This window comes from Amblyomma maculatum, chromosome 10 (genome assembly GCF_055883805.1).
Source record: "Amblyomma maculatum isolate TAMU_Amacu chromosome 10, ASM5588380v1, whole genome shotgun sequence".
NCBI classification, from domain to species: Eukaryota; Metazoa; Arthropoda; class Arachnida; order Ixodida; family Ixodidae; genus Amblyomma; species Amblyomma maculatum.
The window spans coordinates 58,206,874-58,226,426 of record NC_139353.1 but is presented as its reverse complement, the minus strand read 5'-3'; the positions used below and the strand labels follow the sequence as shown (position 1 = coordinate 58,226,426).

The 19,553-nt window shown below is 43.4% G+C and overlaps 1 protein-coding gene across 4 annotated transcripts in view; it reads left to right on the top strand.

Moving 5' to 3' along the window:
• The window catches only part of Ppn (proteoglycan-like sulfated glycoprotein papilin), a 176,605-nt gene that overhangs the window by 131,210 nt on the left and 25,842 nt on the right, over positions 1 to 19,553 (top strand). For all 4 annotated transcript variants that reach the window (XM_084582840.1, XM_084582839.1, XM_084582838.1 and 1 more), the window contains 9 exons: positions 161 to 405; positions 1,186 to 1,362; positions 3,257 to 3,433; positions 5,848 to 6,024; positions 6,745 to 6,921; positions 9,591 to 9,770; positions 12,969 to 13,178; positions 14,408 to 14,578; positions 15,962 to 16,174. In XM_084582840.1, the coding sequence (XP_084438966.1) occupies positions 161 to 405; positions 1,186 to 1,362; positions 3,257 to 3,433; positions 5,848 to 6,024; positions 6,745 to 6,921; positions 9,591 to 9,770; positions 12,969 to 13,178; positions 14,408 to 14,578; positions 15,962 to 16,174 (1,727 nt within the window). The remainder of the gene's footprint in view (positions 1 to 160; positions 406 to 1,185; positions 1,363 to 3,256; positions 3,434 to 5,847; positions 6,025 to 6,744; positions 6,922 to 9,590; positions 9,771 to 12,968; positions 13,179 to 14,407; positions 14,579 to 15,961; positions 16,175 to 19,553) is intronic.

Sequence of the window (19,553 nt, the reverse complement as noted above, 5' to 3'; positions counted from 1 at the left end):
AGAAGAGGGAAAATCACCCCTCACCTGATAATTGAACTGATATTAAATAATTCACCTTCTCTTTTTTTTTCTTGTGCTGCCACATGTGACCATTGCGTTGCAGTCACGGTTGTACTACATGTGGGCAAATACGATGTGCATACCTACATGCTTTGCACAGGTGCTGTCCTGATGGCCGCACACCAGCCACGGGTCCCAGTCTGACAGGGTGCACGTGCCACCACTACCCTCACGGCTGTTGCCCCGACGGACGAACACCGGCTCGAGGCCCGGGTGCGGACGGCTGCACGTGCGAAATGACTGCGTATGGTTGCTGCCCCGATGGCGTCACTGCTGCGAGGGGACACCACTTTGAGGGCTGTCCAGACAAGAGGGTCACGGTACCTGCTAGGAATGTCAGCGCCAGTAAGTACCCTCTTGAAACTTTGAAGTTGGCCCATATGGAATTCAACTCGGCGGCGTGTGCATAATGATGGATCACGACGTCCTAATGACAAAGAGGTACCTTTAGCAAAAAATAAGCTGGACAAGTTTGAAAAATGAAGCTCTGGCCATTTTTCATGCGCTGGTTTCATTATTCACCAGTTTCGCCTCTGTGTTTGTCAGGAGAGTTTTTCACATGTGTATTCTAGAGGCTGGGCTACTTTTAAATGAAACCAAATTGTTTTTAGCCTCACCGTCGGGATTTTGAATTGGGTGTTACAAAAAAGAATGTAGCATTTTTTGATTCAATATTTTTGGCAACAACTGCATCTCTTGATTCAGGACAAACAGCAAGGCAGTGAGAAAGAGTCCTGAGCCTACTCTTTGACGAGAGTGATAATTGGATAGAGTTGTCTGCCGTGGCCCTTCAGTGTTGGCAAAAAGGACTAGTCGGGCAGAAAAACTGACTGGGTGGCTTCCCGTTGACCTGCCTTTATCTCTCAGCCTTAATGAATCTCATAACATACACTTTTAGGCTCAGATGAGCCATGGGAGAAGGGGCGAGATATTTTCAGATTGTATTATTCTGCAGAGCGTAATGATGAGCAGACCTATTTCAGTGCTAATAAAAGTGCAATGGTTTGCGCTAGTTTCGGATTGTAGTTAAGAAAAAAGAAGGAAGGTCACCTACTCTCACTGCAGTGTTCAAGAATTGCCAGTGCAGCCACTTCAGAGGCAAAGAAGTTTCTCTCCATCTTTCAGGTGTGTGTGGCCTGCCCGAAGACATTGGCCCATGTCGCAACTACACAGTCAACTGGTTCTTCAGTGTCGCTGACGGCCGCTGCAATCGCTTCTGGTATGGTGGCTGTGAGGGCAATGACAACCGGTTCAACTCTGAAGAGGAGTGCGAAAACACCTGTGTCAAGCCTGAAGGACCTGGTGAGAAAGCGACTTTTTCTCTTTGAATGTTGCTAAAGATTTGAGATTCATTTGGGAAAATCTCATAACCCTACTGCCCTCTCTTACAGCAGTATATACCCATTGTTATATCTTTGTGGAACAATGCTCTGGCACTCAGATTTAATCCATTGCATTAAGGGCTTGTTGCTTGAGATTTATTAGAGCACTGTAATTGGCACGTAAAAAAATGAGGGTGCATGCTAAGATAAGGGAGAAATTAAGTTCTTTCACTAATTTCAATTTGCTATTCTATATTTTATTAATTTCAATTTGCCATTTTGCACAAAAAATTTTCCTGAAGGTGTAAACATCTTCTGATTGATACATTATTTTTCATTTGGTACAAAATCACTGTGCTATATCTGCTGACGTGCGCTTATTTACTTCGTTAAAACTGGACCCAAATTGTTTTGAAAATGCAAAAATGGGAAGGGGAAATTGAACTTCCTTCATTATAACCGTTATTTCACTATAACTGGGCTAGACTGTATAACCGGGTTAAGCCAAAAAAACGTTTAGTGAGGGGCAAGTGGCTCACACTTTTCACTTATTCCCAGGCAGAAAAACCATAATCAGTTAGCCTTGACTGCTTCACGGCAATCTTGTTGACATCTCTCTGCAAGGCGTCCAACTGCTGCAAGTAGCAGAGTGAAAGATTCGCGCACAAATGAAGTGCTGGCATAGACATGATCGTTCTTAGTGCTTCTTGGTGTGGTGTGGCCAGTACTGTCGCAGTAAACCTTGTTAATTCGAAGTCATTGGGACTGAGAAAAATGTTTGAATTAACCAGGTCTTCAAATTATTCGAACGCTGCAAAAAATCTGGCCCAGGCAAAAAGTTCACTGTGAGAACATGCTGGGTGTAACTCACTCATCCTTTGATTCATAAGCACGTTCGTTGTCAGCTGCATTTATGATGCTGGCTTTTTAGCGTCGTTTGCTCAAGAAGACGTTCACTGCTGTCGCGCATTCCAATGATTGGCAGTGGATGGTACTCGCCCCAATCGCATTGTGATAAAGTGAACATACTGAAAACCAACAGGCTTACGCAACTGGATGAGCCAAGCAAGGCATTGCTGGCACTTCTTTTGAGGGCGCTGGCACTTTGCCAAGTTTGCTCCCCCTCCAGGATACATTGTAGTGAAGCATTTCTCCACTTCTGCAGGGATGCGCCGTCACTGCCGTCACGCCGTCTGTGCCGTCACTTCATTGGCTTACAGCGAAATTGAGATCTAGTATTCCAGAAAAGCTCCGAAAACCTTTGAATTAACAGGGCTGGTGTAGGCAGCTGTTTCGAATTGCACGGTTAAATTTACGTTAGAAATTATGGGACTGCAGAAATTGTTCGAATTATCCGGGATTTTGAATTAAGTGAGTTTGAATTATCGATGTTTCACTTATTTGTGAGTGCTTTTTTCTATTAGGGTTGGCGCTCAGTGACCAAATTTACTTGTTATAACCGATAATCTAACATGAGAGCATTGCTATATGTGGTTTATTTTAGCATAGAATACGTGTTAAAACTGATGGTGCTGCAGTTGTTCATTTGTATATTCGATGTTTTGTTCAAAGCGATATTGTAAGTGGGTTTGACTGTATTTAGTACATAATGAAGTCAACACTTCAAAATTCTAGTTTTCCTACATTTTCGCTGTCGAGTACTGAAAACGGTCAGCTTTTATTTAGTCCTTCAGGTGGTAGAATCGGAACTGTGTAGCTAATGTTGCTGCCTTTTCTACCCCCCCCACCTCTCCCCCCCCCCCCCCCCCCCATTGATGCTGAAATAAAGCTTCAGGTGGTTTTTTTAGTACAAAAAATGTGAGAGAAATTTGACCTCTGCACACATGTCTGTCTCTTTGTAAATCCTTGTGCAGATGCCTGCCAGCTCCCCAAGGTGGTGGGCCCATGCGACGGACAGTACGAGCATTGGTACTTCGATACATTGACTCGGACTTGCGAGTCGTTCATGTATGGAGGATGCCTTGGGAACAACAACCGTTTTGTCAGCAAAGACCTCTGCGAACAGACCTGCCTACACCAAGAGACATTGGGTGAGCATTTGTAAAATTTTCTTTTTCAACATCATTTCACTCGAGGAGCTTGGAAAAGTTTAGTACTAAAGATATTCAATTTTCCGTGCAGTGGAGGGAGGGAGAGACAATTCTATTTCTTTGAAAGTCACATTTTTCTCCCATAACTCTCTTTATCACTTGAAGTTGTCATGCTCTGACTCGGATTAGGTATACAGTAGGTACTCATGAGTCGGAAAACCGTCATAAGAAAAATATGCAAGCCACACATGCAGCCGTAATAAAGCCACAATGCTCAGCTGTGTACTCAGAGTAAACTGAAAAAGTAAAGCATACAACGCATGTGTATCATCAATAGATCAAGCAAAGTGCCATAGAAGATAAAGAAGTCGAATATACACTTAAGCTGCACCTTTACGGATGTGATGCGACAGTGCTTGTGGCTTCAGTCTGCAACCTCATTTGCATATATTCATTTTCATCTAGGCTCATGCTATTCACGGAGTCTACAATCGTTTTAATTTGGGCCTTTATTGTCTTACGCATACTCTTTAGCTTACAGTCATAAGCTTCAACATTATGTTAAAGACCACCTGACATAGATATAAATCCCTACTTTAACTTTAACCAAGCTGTTTGGACATGCCTGCATGGCTTTGAGACAGCATATCTAATTTAGGATCCAAACACCTTGAGCTTGAATTTGATTTCACATCATGCTGTAAAGAAGATGACACTGGGCCGACACAAACAACCATGAAGGGTTCTGGGTTCTTCACCGATCAGCTGTTGCAAGCTCAAGCTGCCCTGGTCAGACCCAATAATGTGCTTTGCAACACGATTGCCTTGTGGCACCGGTCGCCGTCTCAAGTCCTCCGGAGAACCCAATCAACCCCTTTTCAACGCAAACACCAACAACATTGACCTGGAGTTTCTGGAGAGTAAGGTCTTCAATGCTGCTGCATTAAAGTCATAAACCAGATTATAAACCATGTGAGGTGCTGAACAAGGAGAAAATCAATGCTTTGTTTTTTTTTTCTTCACAAAATGGCTTTTGGGCTTTTTGTAAGCCTCAAGAGATGAGGCCACCTCCCATTGAGTACCTTATTTCAGTATGGTGCAGAAACTGTCAACTCACAATCACCAGCATAGATGTACGGCAGTGAATATACGGATTCTGCCCATGGTAACTTACCTGTGTGGCAGCAATCGTCAGAGCCTCGGTATGTATACCAAAGTTCAGGTGGCTGGTTCAAATGAACATTTTGAGACAGCAGTTAGGCACACCGTAGTGATCATCGACACATGTGATCTGGTCCACTGAGATCAGCCATGTGTATAGTAAACTAGTGCTTGTGTTTGAACTCACTTAAATTGAACTTCTGGTATTCTCACTGATACTTTGGTCTCACATTAAGGCCTACAGCTTTTAGTACTGCAAGTACTGTAACAGCTCCCATTTATAATTCAAAAGAAGTATATATTTCTTCCCTATGAGCTGAAATTATCAAGTATGGACATTAGTTCTTTGAAATGGCAGGTTATAAAAAAACCTCAAGAAATATTTTTGTGTTTTTATCGTGAACACTTTCAAAAATTTTACCACTTCAATCGCTGGCAAGTTTGCAGTGACACTGCGCACAGAGCTTGCGTATAACGGTAACTTTTGTATTAATACCGTTTCATGGGCTAGTTGGTTCATACTTGTACTGTGAAAAACTGCGCCGAACTTAACACACCACAAGAAAGAAGATGAGACAAAGGCGCTTTGTCTCGTCTTCTTTCTTGTGGTGTGTTAAGTTCGGCGCAGTTTTTCACAGTACAGGTAACTTTTGTATCGTGCCATGTTATCTGTCTGTAAAATTGGCGTTCTTACATCTCACGTATTTGTAAAATCTACTCATCTGCTCACCGTAGCACATTGATGTGGTTACAAGTATATAGTACAGGGGCAGAGAAGCTATTTTGAGCGCTCATGTGGGAAAAGGGGCAGAATAATATTGAACTGCTTTTTATTGGGATTGAGCACATTTCTGGAGGAAAAAAAAAATGTCAAGATGGGAAAAATGGACCTCAGCAAGATATGAAATCCGAAGAGCAGATAAATTGGCAGTAATTTTTTGGATAACAAAGTAAATTCCAAGAGGGCATTGAGAGTTAGATGAGGAAGACTAGAAAGCTTGTAGGCGACAGTGTAATATGTAGGTAACTGAGGAGCACTGTGTGAGATCATTGTCCTGCAGCGCACGTCATCTAATGCTAGTGATTTTGATGGTGACGAAATTTTCTGAAGGCAGCAGAGGTTGTGGCCTTAGCCCACTCAGCTCTTGCCTAGTTATGCCTCTTGCAGAGGATCAAGCAACCCTGCCCTCTAATGAGTGTTTTGGAATCATTGTAACTTTAGCTCAAAAAGGCAAACCCACTTTCCCCCCCAGATCCATGCGAACAGTCAGTGGCACCTGGATCTTGTAGGGGCTCATTCAAACGATTCTACTACGACCGACAGGACAACCGGTGCAAGGAGTTCATATACGGTGGTTGTCAGGGTAATGGCAACAACTTTCCCACTGAAGAGGAATGCTCCGAACGATGTGTCTCGCTCAGTGCACAGGGTGAGCTCTTTTGTATTCAAACGTTTCACTCCTTACTTCACATTTTTTTTTTTTTTACCACAGAAGCACTTTTGCTTCAGCGAGTCGCATAAAAGCAGGTTTCCTTGATGTGTAACTCGTATCTTTATCACTGCTTGTCTAACTTACCATGTAAAGTGATATAATGCGTACTGTGTTTTGTGTGACATGTGCTTGTTATTATTTTTTAGGAGCCGCTAGATTAATAACAGTCTTTCAAGGCTATCTGGGAACGCATTATTAGCGGATATCATCAATTAAGCAGTTATCACTGGAATGTGTCGTTGAAGTATGATGAGTGACTGTGTTGATATTTTGCATTTTTTTTTCTACATTGTTGGCATCTTGCTGTCACATTTAGTAAGACTGCCTGTATTGCTAATATAGTTCCAATATAGTTCCAATATAAAGAACGAGTCACTTTACACACAAGAACAAATTCCTGTACTGCGGCTTCTACGCTGTACTCATATGTGTTGACGGCATTATCTGCAAAGAAAGAAAATACTTAGAACAGATGTAGAATGTGCTTTTTACTGCAGACTGTGTGCTCCCTTTCACATTAGAGATGCTTGTACTACTTGGCCTTCTGTTAATGATTCATTCCTCCTTTCTTCCATGTGTGCAGTACATAGTTGCTGAAGGACAGTTAACGCAATTGTGCCTTCTATTTATAGTTAATGTTCACACGTTGGCGTGCAGAGATCTGCATTCTGTCCAAGGAGGTAGGCCAGTGTCTGTCGGAGGACCGCAAGTGGTACTACGACTACGTGGAAGGGCTCTGCAAGGAATTTGTCTACACTGGTTGTCAGGGCAACCGAAACCGCTTCAACACCCGAGAGCAGTGCGAGCGCATGTGCAACTCCACCAGGGTTGCCGGTGAGTCTGCCACAGCCTGCTCGGGGGATTGTGTAACAAGCTGCCCTGGTTGAATCATTGTAAAGTGCTCCTGGAACTATTGCTGTCTGCTTTATCTGAATTGGCTGCGCTTCTGTTTTGCTTGCTGTTGCATTCATCTGCTACATTGTAAAGTGGTTCTCACTAATCTTTGCTCATTTGTGCCCTGATCTTGCAAATGATATCTTGTCTCCTTAGAGCTTAACTGGAAATACTGTGCTTTAGCAGTGAAACTCATGAGCTTCTGGTTGTTTCATTTGGCTGATTGGGCTCAATAATCAAACCCAGCACAACAGTACTTTTGTCTTTGCTGTCGGTATAATATGAGCTAACTTTGACTCTTCCATAGGAAGGAAAGCATAGCAGGGGTTGGCAGAACGTTAGGTGGACGGATGAGGTTAAGAAGTTCGTAAGGGCCAAGTGGATGCAGCTAGCACGGGACCAGGGCAATAGGAGGAATATGGGAGAGGCCTTCGCCCTGCAGTGGGTATAGTCAGGCTGATGATGATAATGATAGGAACAGTTACAAAAATACTACTATGCTGTGTTGGGTCATACGCCACAGCCAGCCAAACTGTGCTAGAGTACGGCAAATCATATTTGTAGATACGACAGTTTCACAGGAATCCTGTAGCAAGCAGGCAATCTCATTCTTGTTGCAAAAAATTATGAGGGACTTTAGCGACTAAAGTAGTGAAGTATAGATAATTAATAGTCATTAACTATGGCCATATAAGGCACACATTCGCGCATACTGTGGTGGTGCTCTGTGATTGATCGAGACCTCCATGACATCATCCCGTCTGCCAATCAGAGCCACCGAAAAAGTGGGACACATTTTGTCCACGACAGTATGAGTCATTAAAGGCTTTCACCTTAATATCCAAAGTTTTGAGTTGCTACTTGTCTATCCAAAGCTTCTTCTAAACCTCGGTATTGGTGCATTAAAGAATTCGTCTGTTAGCACTCAAGGAGTTACTATTTTTACAATGACTTACATTTATTTCATGATGTAAAAAATTGCGCGAAGAACACAAGGACAGAAAGGGCGACGCAGACAAGCGCTAACTCGCAACTAAGGTTTATTGCTGATTACACGCAATATATACATGGCACATGGAAAAAACACAAATCAAAACAGGTTCCCTCGGGAACTAGTCATGGGTAAAAAATCAACGCAGTAACACGTGTCACTCATCAAGGAAAAAAACCGGGGAAGAAAACATTTGTCATTAATGCTGCATGGTGCAAGCTAAAAAATCATGCTCACAATCTGCCAAGTTTATCGGCGGCTGGCTGATACACAGATTGGGACTGATACGTATGTGGTAAGCCTCCACGATTTCGCGGACCAGCTGGTCAGGGTGTTTGAAAAGTATAAAAGTGTTTTCAAAAATAAGTTTGCAACTATAATCGCTTGTGTTCTACCTTTACCCGGACAATCCTCATATGCATGGCAATGTTCTGGGAGATTGCCAAACCTGTCTTTAAGTGAATTTCGATGCTCGCCAAGCCTCACATTAAGGCAGCGCCCTGTCTGTCCTATGTAAACTGCTCTGCATGACAACTGGAACTTGTAAACAACGCCACCGGAACAGGGAACGAACGGTGACGAGTGTTTAACAGTGCAGCCATGTCGTTTTCTTTGTTCTTTCCTTGATGAGTGACACGTGTTGCTGCGTTGGTTTTTTTTACCCATGACAATAGTTCCCGAGGGAACCTGTTTGGATTTGTGTTTTTTTCATGTGCCATGTATATATTGGATGTAATCAGCAATAAACCTCAGTTGCGAGTTAGCGCTTGTCTGCGTCACCCTTTCTGTCCTTGTGTTCTTCGCGCTATTTTTTACATCATGAATGTTCACCAACTCGCCCAGATTTCTGTGTTACTTACATTTATTTCACCCTGTTTTTATCCCTACAGCCCACTGAGCCATCCAGCCGAAACTAGCATTAACCCAATGGGCATTGAAAATCCACTGGATGTCCTATGGACTTCCTGAACTTACGCAGGACATCCAAAGGACTTTCACTGCCTCTCCGAGCGATACTTGGAACAATGACAAAGAGGAAAGGAATTAGTTTTCAATATAATGGCTTCAGAATATTAATTCAAAGTTACTGAGAGTGACGTTACACTACAGTGCCAACTACTACTGTGTCAATTAGCCAGTTGAGCTAAGGCTGCATTACCAATTCAGATAAAACATTCAAGAGCTGTGATTAAACTGAAGGCTTGGCAACATATTATCTGATGACCACGTGGCAAATTCATGACACAAACAAATGGCAAAATGTTCAGGTAGAAAAAAAATGGAAATGGTGTTTCAGCTTCCACATGAAAGCCTCGTTTATCACATGGCTGCTTTTTTGAGTGAACATAGCTGCCTTTTGGGAATCAGACTTCCTTTACATTTCAACCGTCAGCATTGGCTATTGCTCCTGTTTCTACTTCTTTCTTGTTTTGCAGAAATGTGGTTGAAGAAAAGCCATTGTAAATCAGGGGCAATAACACAGACTGATTTTATCCCTTAAGTCCATGATGCTATGTTGGGAAACAGAGTGGCACTGTTGATAGCAAGCTTGTAACATGTGGAGTGAGTGCTGTTATCACAAGACGATGCCATGACCTTCTATTGTTTCCCATCGCAGTGTCCAGAGACATTTGTGCCCTGCCCAAGCAGGAGGGTCCATGTCGGGCAGCTATTGTACACTGGTACTACAACATAGCTGCTGGCCGTTGTGAGCAGTTCTACTACGGAGGCTGTGAGGGCAATGCTAACAGGTTCGAGTCGAGACGTGACTGCGAGCGTGCCTGCCTGTCTCCCGGAGGTGAGCGCACCACAAAAACAAACAAGGGATATTTTTATGGATTCACAGGCTGTCCACTAATGGGGGAAAAAAATGTGGAAAATTTGGGGAGTGCCAAAGGAATCGGTACGATAAGGAAAGTCTGGGAAGGGATATCAAAGCATTAGTGTTTCATTTTAAATAAACAAAAACAACTTCAGTGGTTATTGGGAGGCATGAATTAAGTTTCTGACTAATCATGAAAATAAAGAATTTTTTATTTATTTATTTATTTATTATAAAGTGGCAGAGTCAACCGTGGCTTTAATGAGCAACAAAAGAGCACAATCATTGTCATGGTAGCAACCATACCAGAAATATTCTTCTGCCTTTTATGTACCTGTTCTGCATAGATTGGTGCCCTGATGTATGTACATAATAGGGGTGATGAACATATGCATCCAGCACTTCATGTCACTATTGGAAACGAGAATAGCATTGCTCCTTGCAAACTAGGATGTCTGCTCACATTACAGTTCACACTTTTTATTATTGCTTGCTTTATGGTGTATTTTATTCAATAATATACTTTTGTTATGTGGTGGACTGTTTAAAAAGGTCTTAGGGTGAAACTCAATGCTGTCATGACTTTATTGTTTAATGTGCCTAATACAATCACTCCTTTTGCCATCGCTGTCTCAGTTATTTTTTTTTTTTTGTGCAATAAGATTTCCAGTTCAGTTCAGTCGTGTCCGACTCTTTGTGACCCTATGGACCATGTCACGCCACGCTTTCCGGTCTCTCACTATCTTCCTAACATCATATAACTTCATCTGCAGTGCCTCGAGGATGCCATCTAACCATCGCGTTCGCTGCCTACCCCTTCTCCGGCGACCTTCAACCTTTCCCAACATCAAATCTTTCTCCAGCGACTCCTCTCTTCTCATCAGATGACCAAAGTAGCTGAGCTTTAACTTTAGAATTTGACCCTCCAATGAGCAGTCAGGGTTTATGGTCGACAATATCGACTGATTTGATCTTCTGGCAGTCCAAGGAACTCTCAAGAGTCTTCGCCAGCACCACAATTCAAACGCGTCAATTCTTCGGCGGTCAGCCTTTTTCACAGTCCAACTCTCGCATCCATACATCACAACTGGAAAGACCATAGCATGAGTTATACGGATCTTGGTTGGCAGACTAATGTCTCTGCTCTTTACTAGTCGGTCAAGGCTAACCATTGCTCTCTTTCCCAGAAGCAGGCGTCTCCTAATTTCATGGCTGCAGTCTCCTTCCGAGGTAATCTTGGAGCCCAAGAAGAGAAAATCTGTCACAGCTTCCACTTGTTGTCCCTTGATGCTCCAAGACTTGATAGGGCAAGACGCCATGATCTTTGTCTTTTTAATGTTCAGTTTAAGCCGAAACTTCTCACCCTCTTCTTGTACGCGCATCAGAAGTCTCTTGAGTTCCACTTCACTTTCTGCCATTAAAGTGGTATCATCCCCATATCTAAGGTTGTTGATACGTTTTCCAGCAATCTTCACTCCAGCTGAAGACTCGTCCAGATCGGCCTTTCTCATGATGCATTCTGCATATAGGTTAAATAGGCTGGGCGACAGTATGCAGCCTTGCCTCACTCCTTTCTCAATCGGAAACCAACCAGTAAGACCATGCCCAGTTCTAACTGTGGCCTCTTGCCCTTCATACAGGTTCCTGAGGAGACAGATGAGGTGAATTGGAACTCTCATCTCTTGGAGAGCTTGCCACAATCTGCTGTGATCTACGCAGTCAGACGCTTTCGCATAATCAATAAAGCAGAAGTAGATGGGTTTCTGGAACTCTCTTGCTTTTTCCATGATCCAGCGAAGGTTGGCAATTTGGTCTCTAGTTCCTCTGCCCTTGTGAAACCCTTCCAGATTTCCACCCTTTCATAATCGGTGATTAGTGACTTTCTTCCTTTGTTTCTTGTTGCAGTCTAAACTGTACCTTATTCAAGAATGATCCTCAAAGCATGTGTTGAGGTCCAAAGTGCCTTCTCTCTTGAATTGAACTGCAGTCAAGGATGCTTGTGTTCTTTGCCACCATCTATTGCTGGTACATTTGCCATCCATAAAGCTTGCTTGCCATTTAAAAGACTGTAGACACCAAATTTTGCTTCCACATTTTCTTCTTTTAAATGATGCATTCAACAATAATATTCATGAGTCAACCCGAGGCATTTCCATATGACTGCTAAATAATTTATAACTAAACTTCCTGATGCTGCTTCGATTTAAACGTTTCTTCAATGTGGCCATGACCTTTAAGGCGGCTTATGGTTTTGTGGGGATTGAAACAAATTCCAGTATATTCGCTGATATATGTTATTTGTTGTCATTTTGGCTGCTGAAGCAGGATGGCTTAAGCTTTGTAATGAAATGGCATCTTCACCACAGGGTAACAGTTGGGTGGCATGATTACTTTATGTGGTGTGGCCAGGCATTCTGGATCGCATGGTGAAGTGGAGCTGATGTTAGAAAGATTTAGTATACCGTGATCCGCAATTCGACATTGTGACCCTCTACCACACGTGGACGGTGCGCATGTGCTGATTGGTCCCTATGCGGCAGCTGTGTGTGCCAATTTTCAGCATATGGCGCCATCTATCGGCATCAAGGAGATCTGGGCACGGATCGCGGTACACTAAAACTCTCTATTGTGAGGACTTCTTCCTTAGACCTCACAATAAAATCAATCTCATGTCTTCAATGTGCTACCCAGTGTTCGTGGCCGAAAAGCATGAATAAATGGTGCGACTCACTTGTGACTTGTTAACATAATAAACAAAAGCAAACATGTTAGAACCATGCATTAGGGATGATTGCATTGCAGTTTTTTCGTGCCTTACATGTTCCAAAACCTCTTACACATCTCAGTAATAATTTGGTTTTTGAAACCGAAACCAAAACAGCATAAAAGGAGAAATTCAATTACTATAAATTATTTAACCGTTATGGGTAAATGCCAAGTGGGATTCATGTTCTATATGTTGAAGTCTCATTCATCATTGCTGAGAAGAAAACATGGAACTAAAATTATTGGTTTATACTCCTCTTAATTGTATTGCTATGCGTACCTTTCACCTTCTCATTTAATAGTATGTATTCTTGCTTTGCAGCCACTGTGCTGTGAGTGTAAGTGCGGCTGGCGTGTCATATCCCGAACTGTGATGACATGATGAGGACCATCGCTTCTGTGCTGTAGGGCGAAACATCTGCGTGCTGCCACAGGAGGCCGGAAACTGTGTGGACTTCCGTGAGCGGTGGTACTACAATGCTGAGGAAGGCCGCTGCCATCGTTTCTACTATGGCGGCTGTGATGGGAATGAGAACAACTTTGCCTCACACCTGGAGTGTGAGCAGGCATGTGGACAGCCGGTTGTGACAGATGCTCCCGAGGAAGAGTTTAGACAAGGTGAGAGCAGCAGGAAAGACCCTGCAGTGGTGGCATTGGGCAAGAAGGAAGGTATTGAAAATAAATGTGGCTGTGAGTTAATTTGTTGTTTTTCACAAGCAGGAGGTCTCCAGAATACCATGTTTAGTTTTGTCTTTATAATAGCTGCACTGACACATTTTGGAATTTTTCTTCACCACTGGGCACTTTTGGAGTACATTCGCTACGCGTGTTAATACTTCCCAGGTAGGTTTGGGAATAGTACATATTGGAGACCTGGTTACAGCTAATAACCACAAAAGATAACAGCATAAACTCAACAATACACTGTTATACTAACATAGTATTATAGTGCGCATGTAGATGGAGCAGTGTGTGGCAAGTTTATTATTCCGGTTTGTCTTTGTTAGTTTGGCTTAGTTTGGCTTTTGTTCTTGAAAGGGCAATGTCACATAGCAGACAAAGATTGGCCATTGATGAAATTTTTTACTCAAGTTTTCTGTTCATACTGTGGCAAAATGTAATGGTAATCCATAGCTTTAATTAGTAGATGCTGCAAAAACTGTTGTTATATTTAGTACAGTAATGAGGACGATATATTTTGAGTGAGAAATAAGTACCGAAAGAATACCTTATACACTATGTTACTTTTATACTAATTCATTCTTGAACTATGCAAAAGCTCATTCTTAAACGAAGCAATGATAATTTGTAACTGCGGCTTTAGCAGACGTCTCGAATCTTTTTAAGGCACTGTAAAAAACTGTTCTGTGCAAAAAATGCACTGAAGCGAAAATATTAAAAGCCTTATTCTTCTCTCAAAAATTTGTTCAGGCTATGGAACGAAAAATGGTAGGGGTAACATTAAGAGATAGGAAGCGTGCAGAGTGGGTCAGAGAAATAACTCAAGTTACTGACATTCTAGTGGAAATCAAGAAGAAGAAATGGGCATGGGCAGAACATGTAGTGCGACGAGAGGACAACCGATGGTCGCTTAGGGTAACAAACTGGATTTCAAGGGAAGGAAAGGGTAGCAGTGGGCGGCAGAAAGTTAGGTGGGTGGATGAGGTTAAGAAGTTCGCAGGGGTCAAGTGGATGCAGCTAGCACGGAACCGAGTTAATTGGAGGAATATGGGAGGGGCCTTCGCCTTGCAGTGGGTATAGTCAGGCTGATGATGATGATGATAACACCGTTCGCGTATTTTGTGTTTTCATGCTCTGCAGAGTGTGCTTTGAACCTTTACTTGCAGAGTTTTGCTTCATGCAATATGAGGCTGGGCCTTGTACCAATTTGGAGGTGCGTTGGTTCTACGACAAGCAAGACGGTGTCTGCCGTGAGTTCTACTATGGTGGCTGCCTTGGCAATGGCAACCGCTTCAGGTCTCGCCGAGATTGCGAGGAGAGGTGCTTCACTGCACAAGGTGAGCAGTGGTCAAGCTCTCGCTCACACAGCAAAAAAAATCTAGGGAACAATTTCTGTTGATCCTGGGTATATTGAGTCTAGATATATTGAAATATTGCTTATATCAAATAGTCAAGACTCAAGACATCGTCTTGCAAATACCATGCATTAATGAAGAGAACATTTGATATATCGCACAGCATTTGGTGCTTCTGTTAACATCCCTTCGAAGAGAATATTCTGTGCTTGGAGCCGCGTAGGCTTTCTGGCCTTGGGCCCTGGCTGGTAGCAGTAGCCATTTGAAGACATGAGGAACGTGCCTTGTGACTGGCTTTTGGTGTTGCATACTAGTTTTCACAACAGACCGCTGCCTTGTGGGGAATTCAGAGTCCTATATATACTGCTTGCCATGCTGTGAAGCTAATTCAGCTCACCGAAGGCAGCTGGAGGCTCTCATTGGGCTTGTTTTTTCCACTTTGCTACTAATGTCGTCGCGAAGGACAACTGCACCTTCATCTTGCTGAAGTATTTTCAGGTTTTTATTGTACCTGCAACACAGTTAAGCTATTATGACAAGCAGTATCCAGTTGCAAAGCATCTTTAGCGGCAGTTTCAATGTGAAGCAGAGCCTGCAATGAGTTGTGGACTGCCAGTTTACCCGCGAGTGGCATGTCGCTAGAGAAAGTGCATTCCTAACGTTTGTGTATCGTAATCTTACTTCTGTATACTGCAGCGATCTTATTTATGGTCATGTTTTAAATAAAATTGAATTATTTATATATCAACCGCAGTACAAACATTGTTGCATATACTGCTATAATAGCTCTTGGGGAACCGTAGTGTGTCCATGAGGTTGGGGTTACTGCTGACAGTTACTTCTCCTTGGGGACACTATAGAGAAAAAGGAGTGTTCTGCATCCTTCATATACCGTGTAACCGCTGGGTAGTATATACCTGTAATGAATTTCTCATAACTGTGGTCATTACCATCGATGCCAAGTGTTTGTACTTGAATTACTGATAGCTATTTAATTCTTATGCCTAGTTTTGGGTCTTATTTTTCGTTCTCATAATTCAAGGGAATTACTGTGGCACTTGTGCATTTTTTCCCACGTCTTTGGAGGGATGTCATTGTGAGAATCAATTGACTGTGCACCCTTTAATTTCCCTGAAAAATTCTTATTTTAATTTTATAGGTGACGGAAAATTTTAGGTCTCTAGGAATAATTCAGCTGGTAGATAATTTATTGGTGCTTGTTTCCCCTAGCTTGGTTTGAGCTACAACTTCCCGAACTATGGAAGGGGAGCTTCACTGCAAAGCACCACATCATATTGAACTCGTATCTTCCTGTACTAAAGGTTGTGTTGTTTTCTAATCTTTTTTTTTTTCGATTCTATGCAGATTTGTGCATGCTGCCGAACGTGCAGGGTCCTTGCAGTGGCAACTTCATGCAGTGGTTCTACGATTCTGAGACGGACAGGTGCCACGAGTTTACATACGGTGGTTGCCAAGGAAATGCCAACCGCTTCAACGACCGTGAGGCCTGTGAGCAACGCTGCCGCAAAGGGGCGCCACTGCCAACTGAGCATCCTGTTGACCGACACACACCACTTGGTGCGTTGCACATGCTGTAGTTGCACACTAGCCAAAAAGGTGTGATGGTAACCTTAAACGTGTTGGCTTAGAGCAGACTTCAGTGACAGATTGGTTTAGATGGTGGCCAGAAAAAATATGTGCTTGCTGTACCAAAATTTTGGTGTGTTGCTGAGAAACACAGCTGTTTCAAAGTTATATTGTGTAAAACTTTTCACTCTACAAACTACCTGCACTCTAATAGAGCCTGGCTGTGATAGTTTTCCAGGTGAACTATTCTGCATCCTGTGGAGTATGGACATGGCAGCCCTGCAATTAGTCTCTAGTGGACTTGATTCATTTGGCAAAAGCTATATTTCTGTTGTACTTAGAATCTTCCTTTGATGTTATGAGTAGACTGTTGTGTTATACAACAAAATAAAACATGACAAGAGGCTAGATAACAAATCTTGCTGCTTGATTGCAGCATTGAGCCCTTTATTATCTCTAGGCTTGTACGCATATTTTATAATTTTGGTGTTGAATTTGTGGAGATGAACCACAAACACAAGTCGTTGTCGGGTCTCCACAAATATATTTGGCAGGACCTGTTCAGCGGGAACGGGACAGCGAGCCGCCGGCATTCAGTTGAGCAGCCACGAAATTCAATCTGCGCGTGTTTGGCAGGCGTGCTGGGGCTGTTGTCATCTGCTGGGGCCAGACCTTGAATAACGCTATAAATTGAATAGCAAATTACTTGATATTCGATTTGATTTGAATGTTATGTGCTCAAAATCTTGGAAGTATTTGTTTTAAAGGGGCACAGTGACGTTCGTCAGGTTGCTAATTTCAGCCAACCTCTAGGTTCTTTGCATCGTTTCGATGTCAGTCCAAAATGAATGACAAAAATCGGCCCATGGAAACTAGAGTTATTTGGTTTATAAAATTCTAAATACAAGAAAAAAAAGAACACCACGTCTGAGCTGGTGTGAGAAGGAGCCCTTCTCTCATTTCGCTTGCCAGTACCTGACTAGGGCGAAACCTATGAGAAACGCAGATTTCTGCTGACGTATCGGAAGCTATCCACCATGGTTGGCCGTCCAACTCAACCTGTAGCCACGCATTTTGGCAGCGTCATTACTATAGTAACAGCAACCACGTGTGTTGCATGACTGCTGAGGTGTCAGGTTTCGGCTACAAGCTGGAGCACCAAGAAGATGGCCAACGGGTTGTCTCTTGCATCCCAGGCCTTATTTACACTGACGATTTCGCGGTTATGGTGGGCTCGCCAGAAGAACTGCAGAGCCTACTTGATATCTGCAGCACGGAAATGGCTAGGCTTTGTTTGCAGTTTAGTGCGGAAAAGTTGATGTCATGGGGTGCGAGAGACTTTCAGCAGCTGGAATGGTCTCTCCAGGGAGACCCAGTGCACACAGTGGAAGCCTTGAAGTACCTTGGCATGCACCTCTGCACAGGACCGGACTACCTAGTGCCTGATGAGCGGCACATCAGAGTGCGAGCTGCTAAAGACAAGGATTTCCTGGGTCGGCACGCACTCTGGGCGTTCAATTGCTATAAAGTCGTGCGTGCCTTATGGAAGAGGGCTGCGATGCCCGGGCTGACATACGCCAATGCCGCGCTAGCCACACTACGCCTCTTGGCTGGGACGCGCGAGTTTCTGGAGAAGAGACAGAGAGACGCGGGCAGGATGGCACTGTGTGTACACAAGAATACTCCGGTGGAGGGAGTGCAGGGAGACCTGCGCTGGTCCTCGTTTGCAGCGTGAGAGGCAGTTGCAAAGCTGTGCTATGAGGACCGGCTTCTCTGTCTGCCCAAAGCTAGCCTAGTCCCCCAGATGCTGCTCCACATTATCTTTGCGGGGGTGTCGACGAGGTGCACCCAACGGTCAGCAAATCTGCTTAATCATTTTGGTGTTCGCCGGCGTCCATCGCTGGTGCTGATGCAGATCACTCGAGTGCTACTTGTGCGAAAGTTCGAGAACGAGTGCGAAGGCGGAGAGGGAGGAGTGGCGTACAGGAGCTAAGGCGAAGCCTACCCTGTACCTGCACAGGGCCAGCAAGGAGTTCATCTGCCGTTAACAACTATATGACAACTCCCTTGGCAGTGGGCTGCTGGTGAAATCCAGCTGCTAAGTGCTATAAACTCGGCTGTGGCGAGCGCGCTTCACGAGCGATCTCGGCACAACTTGTGCCATCTGTGGAGCGTTGGCAGAAACAATCAGCCACATAATTTTGGACTGTCCAGTGATTTTGCCGACCTGCGAGATACGAATATTGTCAGGTACCTTAGGATTTGAGAAGCCTGCAGGAGTGGAGCTATCTCTACAAGCACTTCAAGAACACACGTGGAACTAAAACACCTTTTATTTGTTTTCTGCATAGTAACATGAAGAACATTCGATTGTAAAATCTAAAGTGCGTGCTCAACCAAGCAGCGAAGCAGCACCCAAGCAAGAAGGAAACGTCATATCTATTAACGAACTTTGCCATCATGTGTCGCTCACATCGGTGCCAAAAAATTGATTATTGAAACAGATTAAAATGTTAGGCACTACGATTTCGCTGTTATGATCGCCATCGTGTGTTGATCACATCAGTGCCAAAAAACTGATTATTGAAATGGATTAAAATACTAGGCGCTACAACTTCGCCGTTATGATTGGTCTTTAGGGCACCGGGAAGGTGTAAAGAACCTAGAGGCCGGCTGAAATTAGTGGTCTGGCAAATGTCACGGTGCCCCTTTAAGCAAGTAATGTTTCCAGAGCATTTCATGTGGTTTTGATCATGCTCTGGAGGTGACTGGTAGAATTGAAAGTTTTGTTTTGCGCTGCCGACAGCTCATCTGGAAAAATGACTGCCAGCATTTTCCTTGAGATGAATTGTCTTCATGCTCGATGCAGTGTTGGTCATAACTTCTTCTGGTGGACCTGTACAAAGTTCCAAAATTTTTTTTTTGTTTAGTGCCCAGAAGTGGCGGTTTGCCAATGTGACATATAACCAATCTTCGAGTAAATGTAATAGCGTGTGTGAATATTTAATAGGACATGACATGGTTAGGCAAAGCTAGTTATGATGAAGAATATGCATCATCAGGTATTGCTATTTAAATCTGTGTTTACTTGAGCATGGCATATTTTCTTCTGCAGTTCACTGGTTTGTGAATGCATCTTTTGTTATTATATTCAGAACTACGGCAGAAAATAACATCAGCTTTTTTTCTTGCTGCTTTCAAGATAACTACAGTAACTTCCACCACTAGACCTGTAAGCTGCTAGTTACTTTTTTGTTACTTCTTTGACTTTGGGGCATGGTGGGCCATTTGCTGCACACTAGTGAAGGGGAAGGTGGCTATGAATGCGAGAAGGTAATGACACTGCCGTTGCGGTCAAGCATTATGCGGT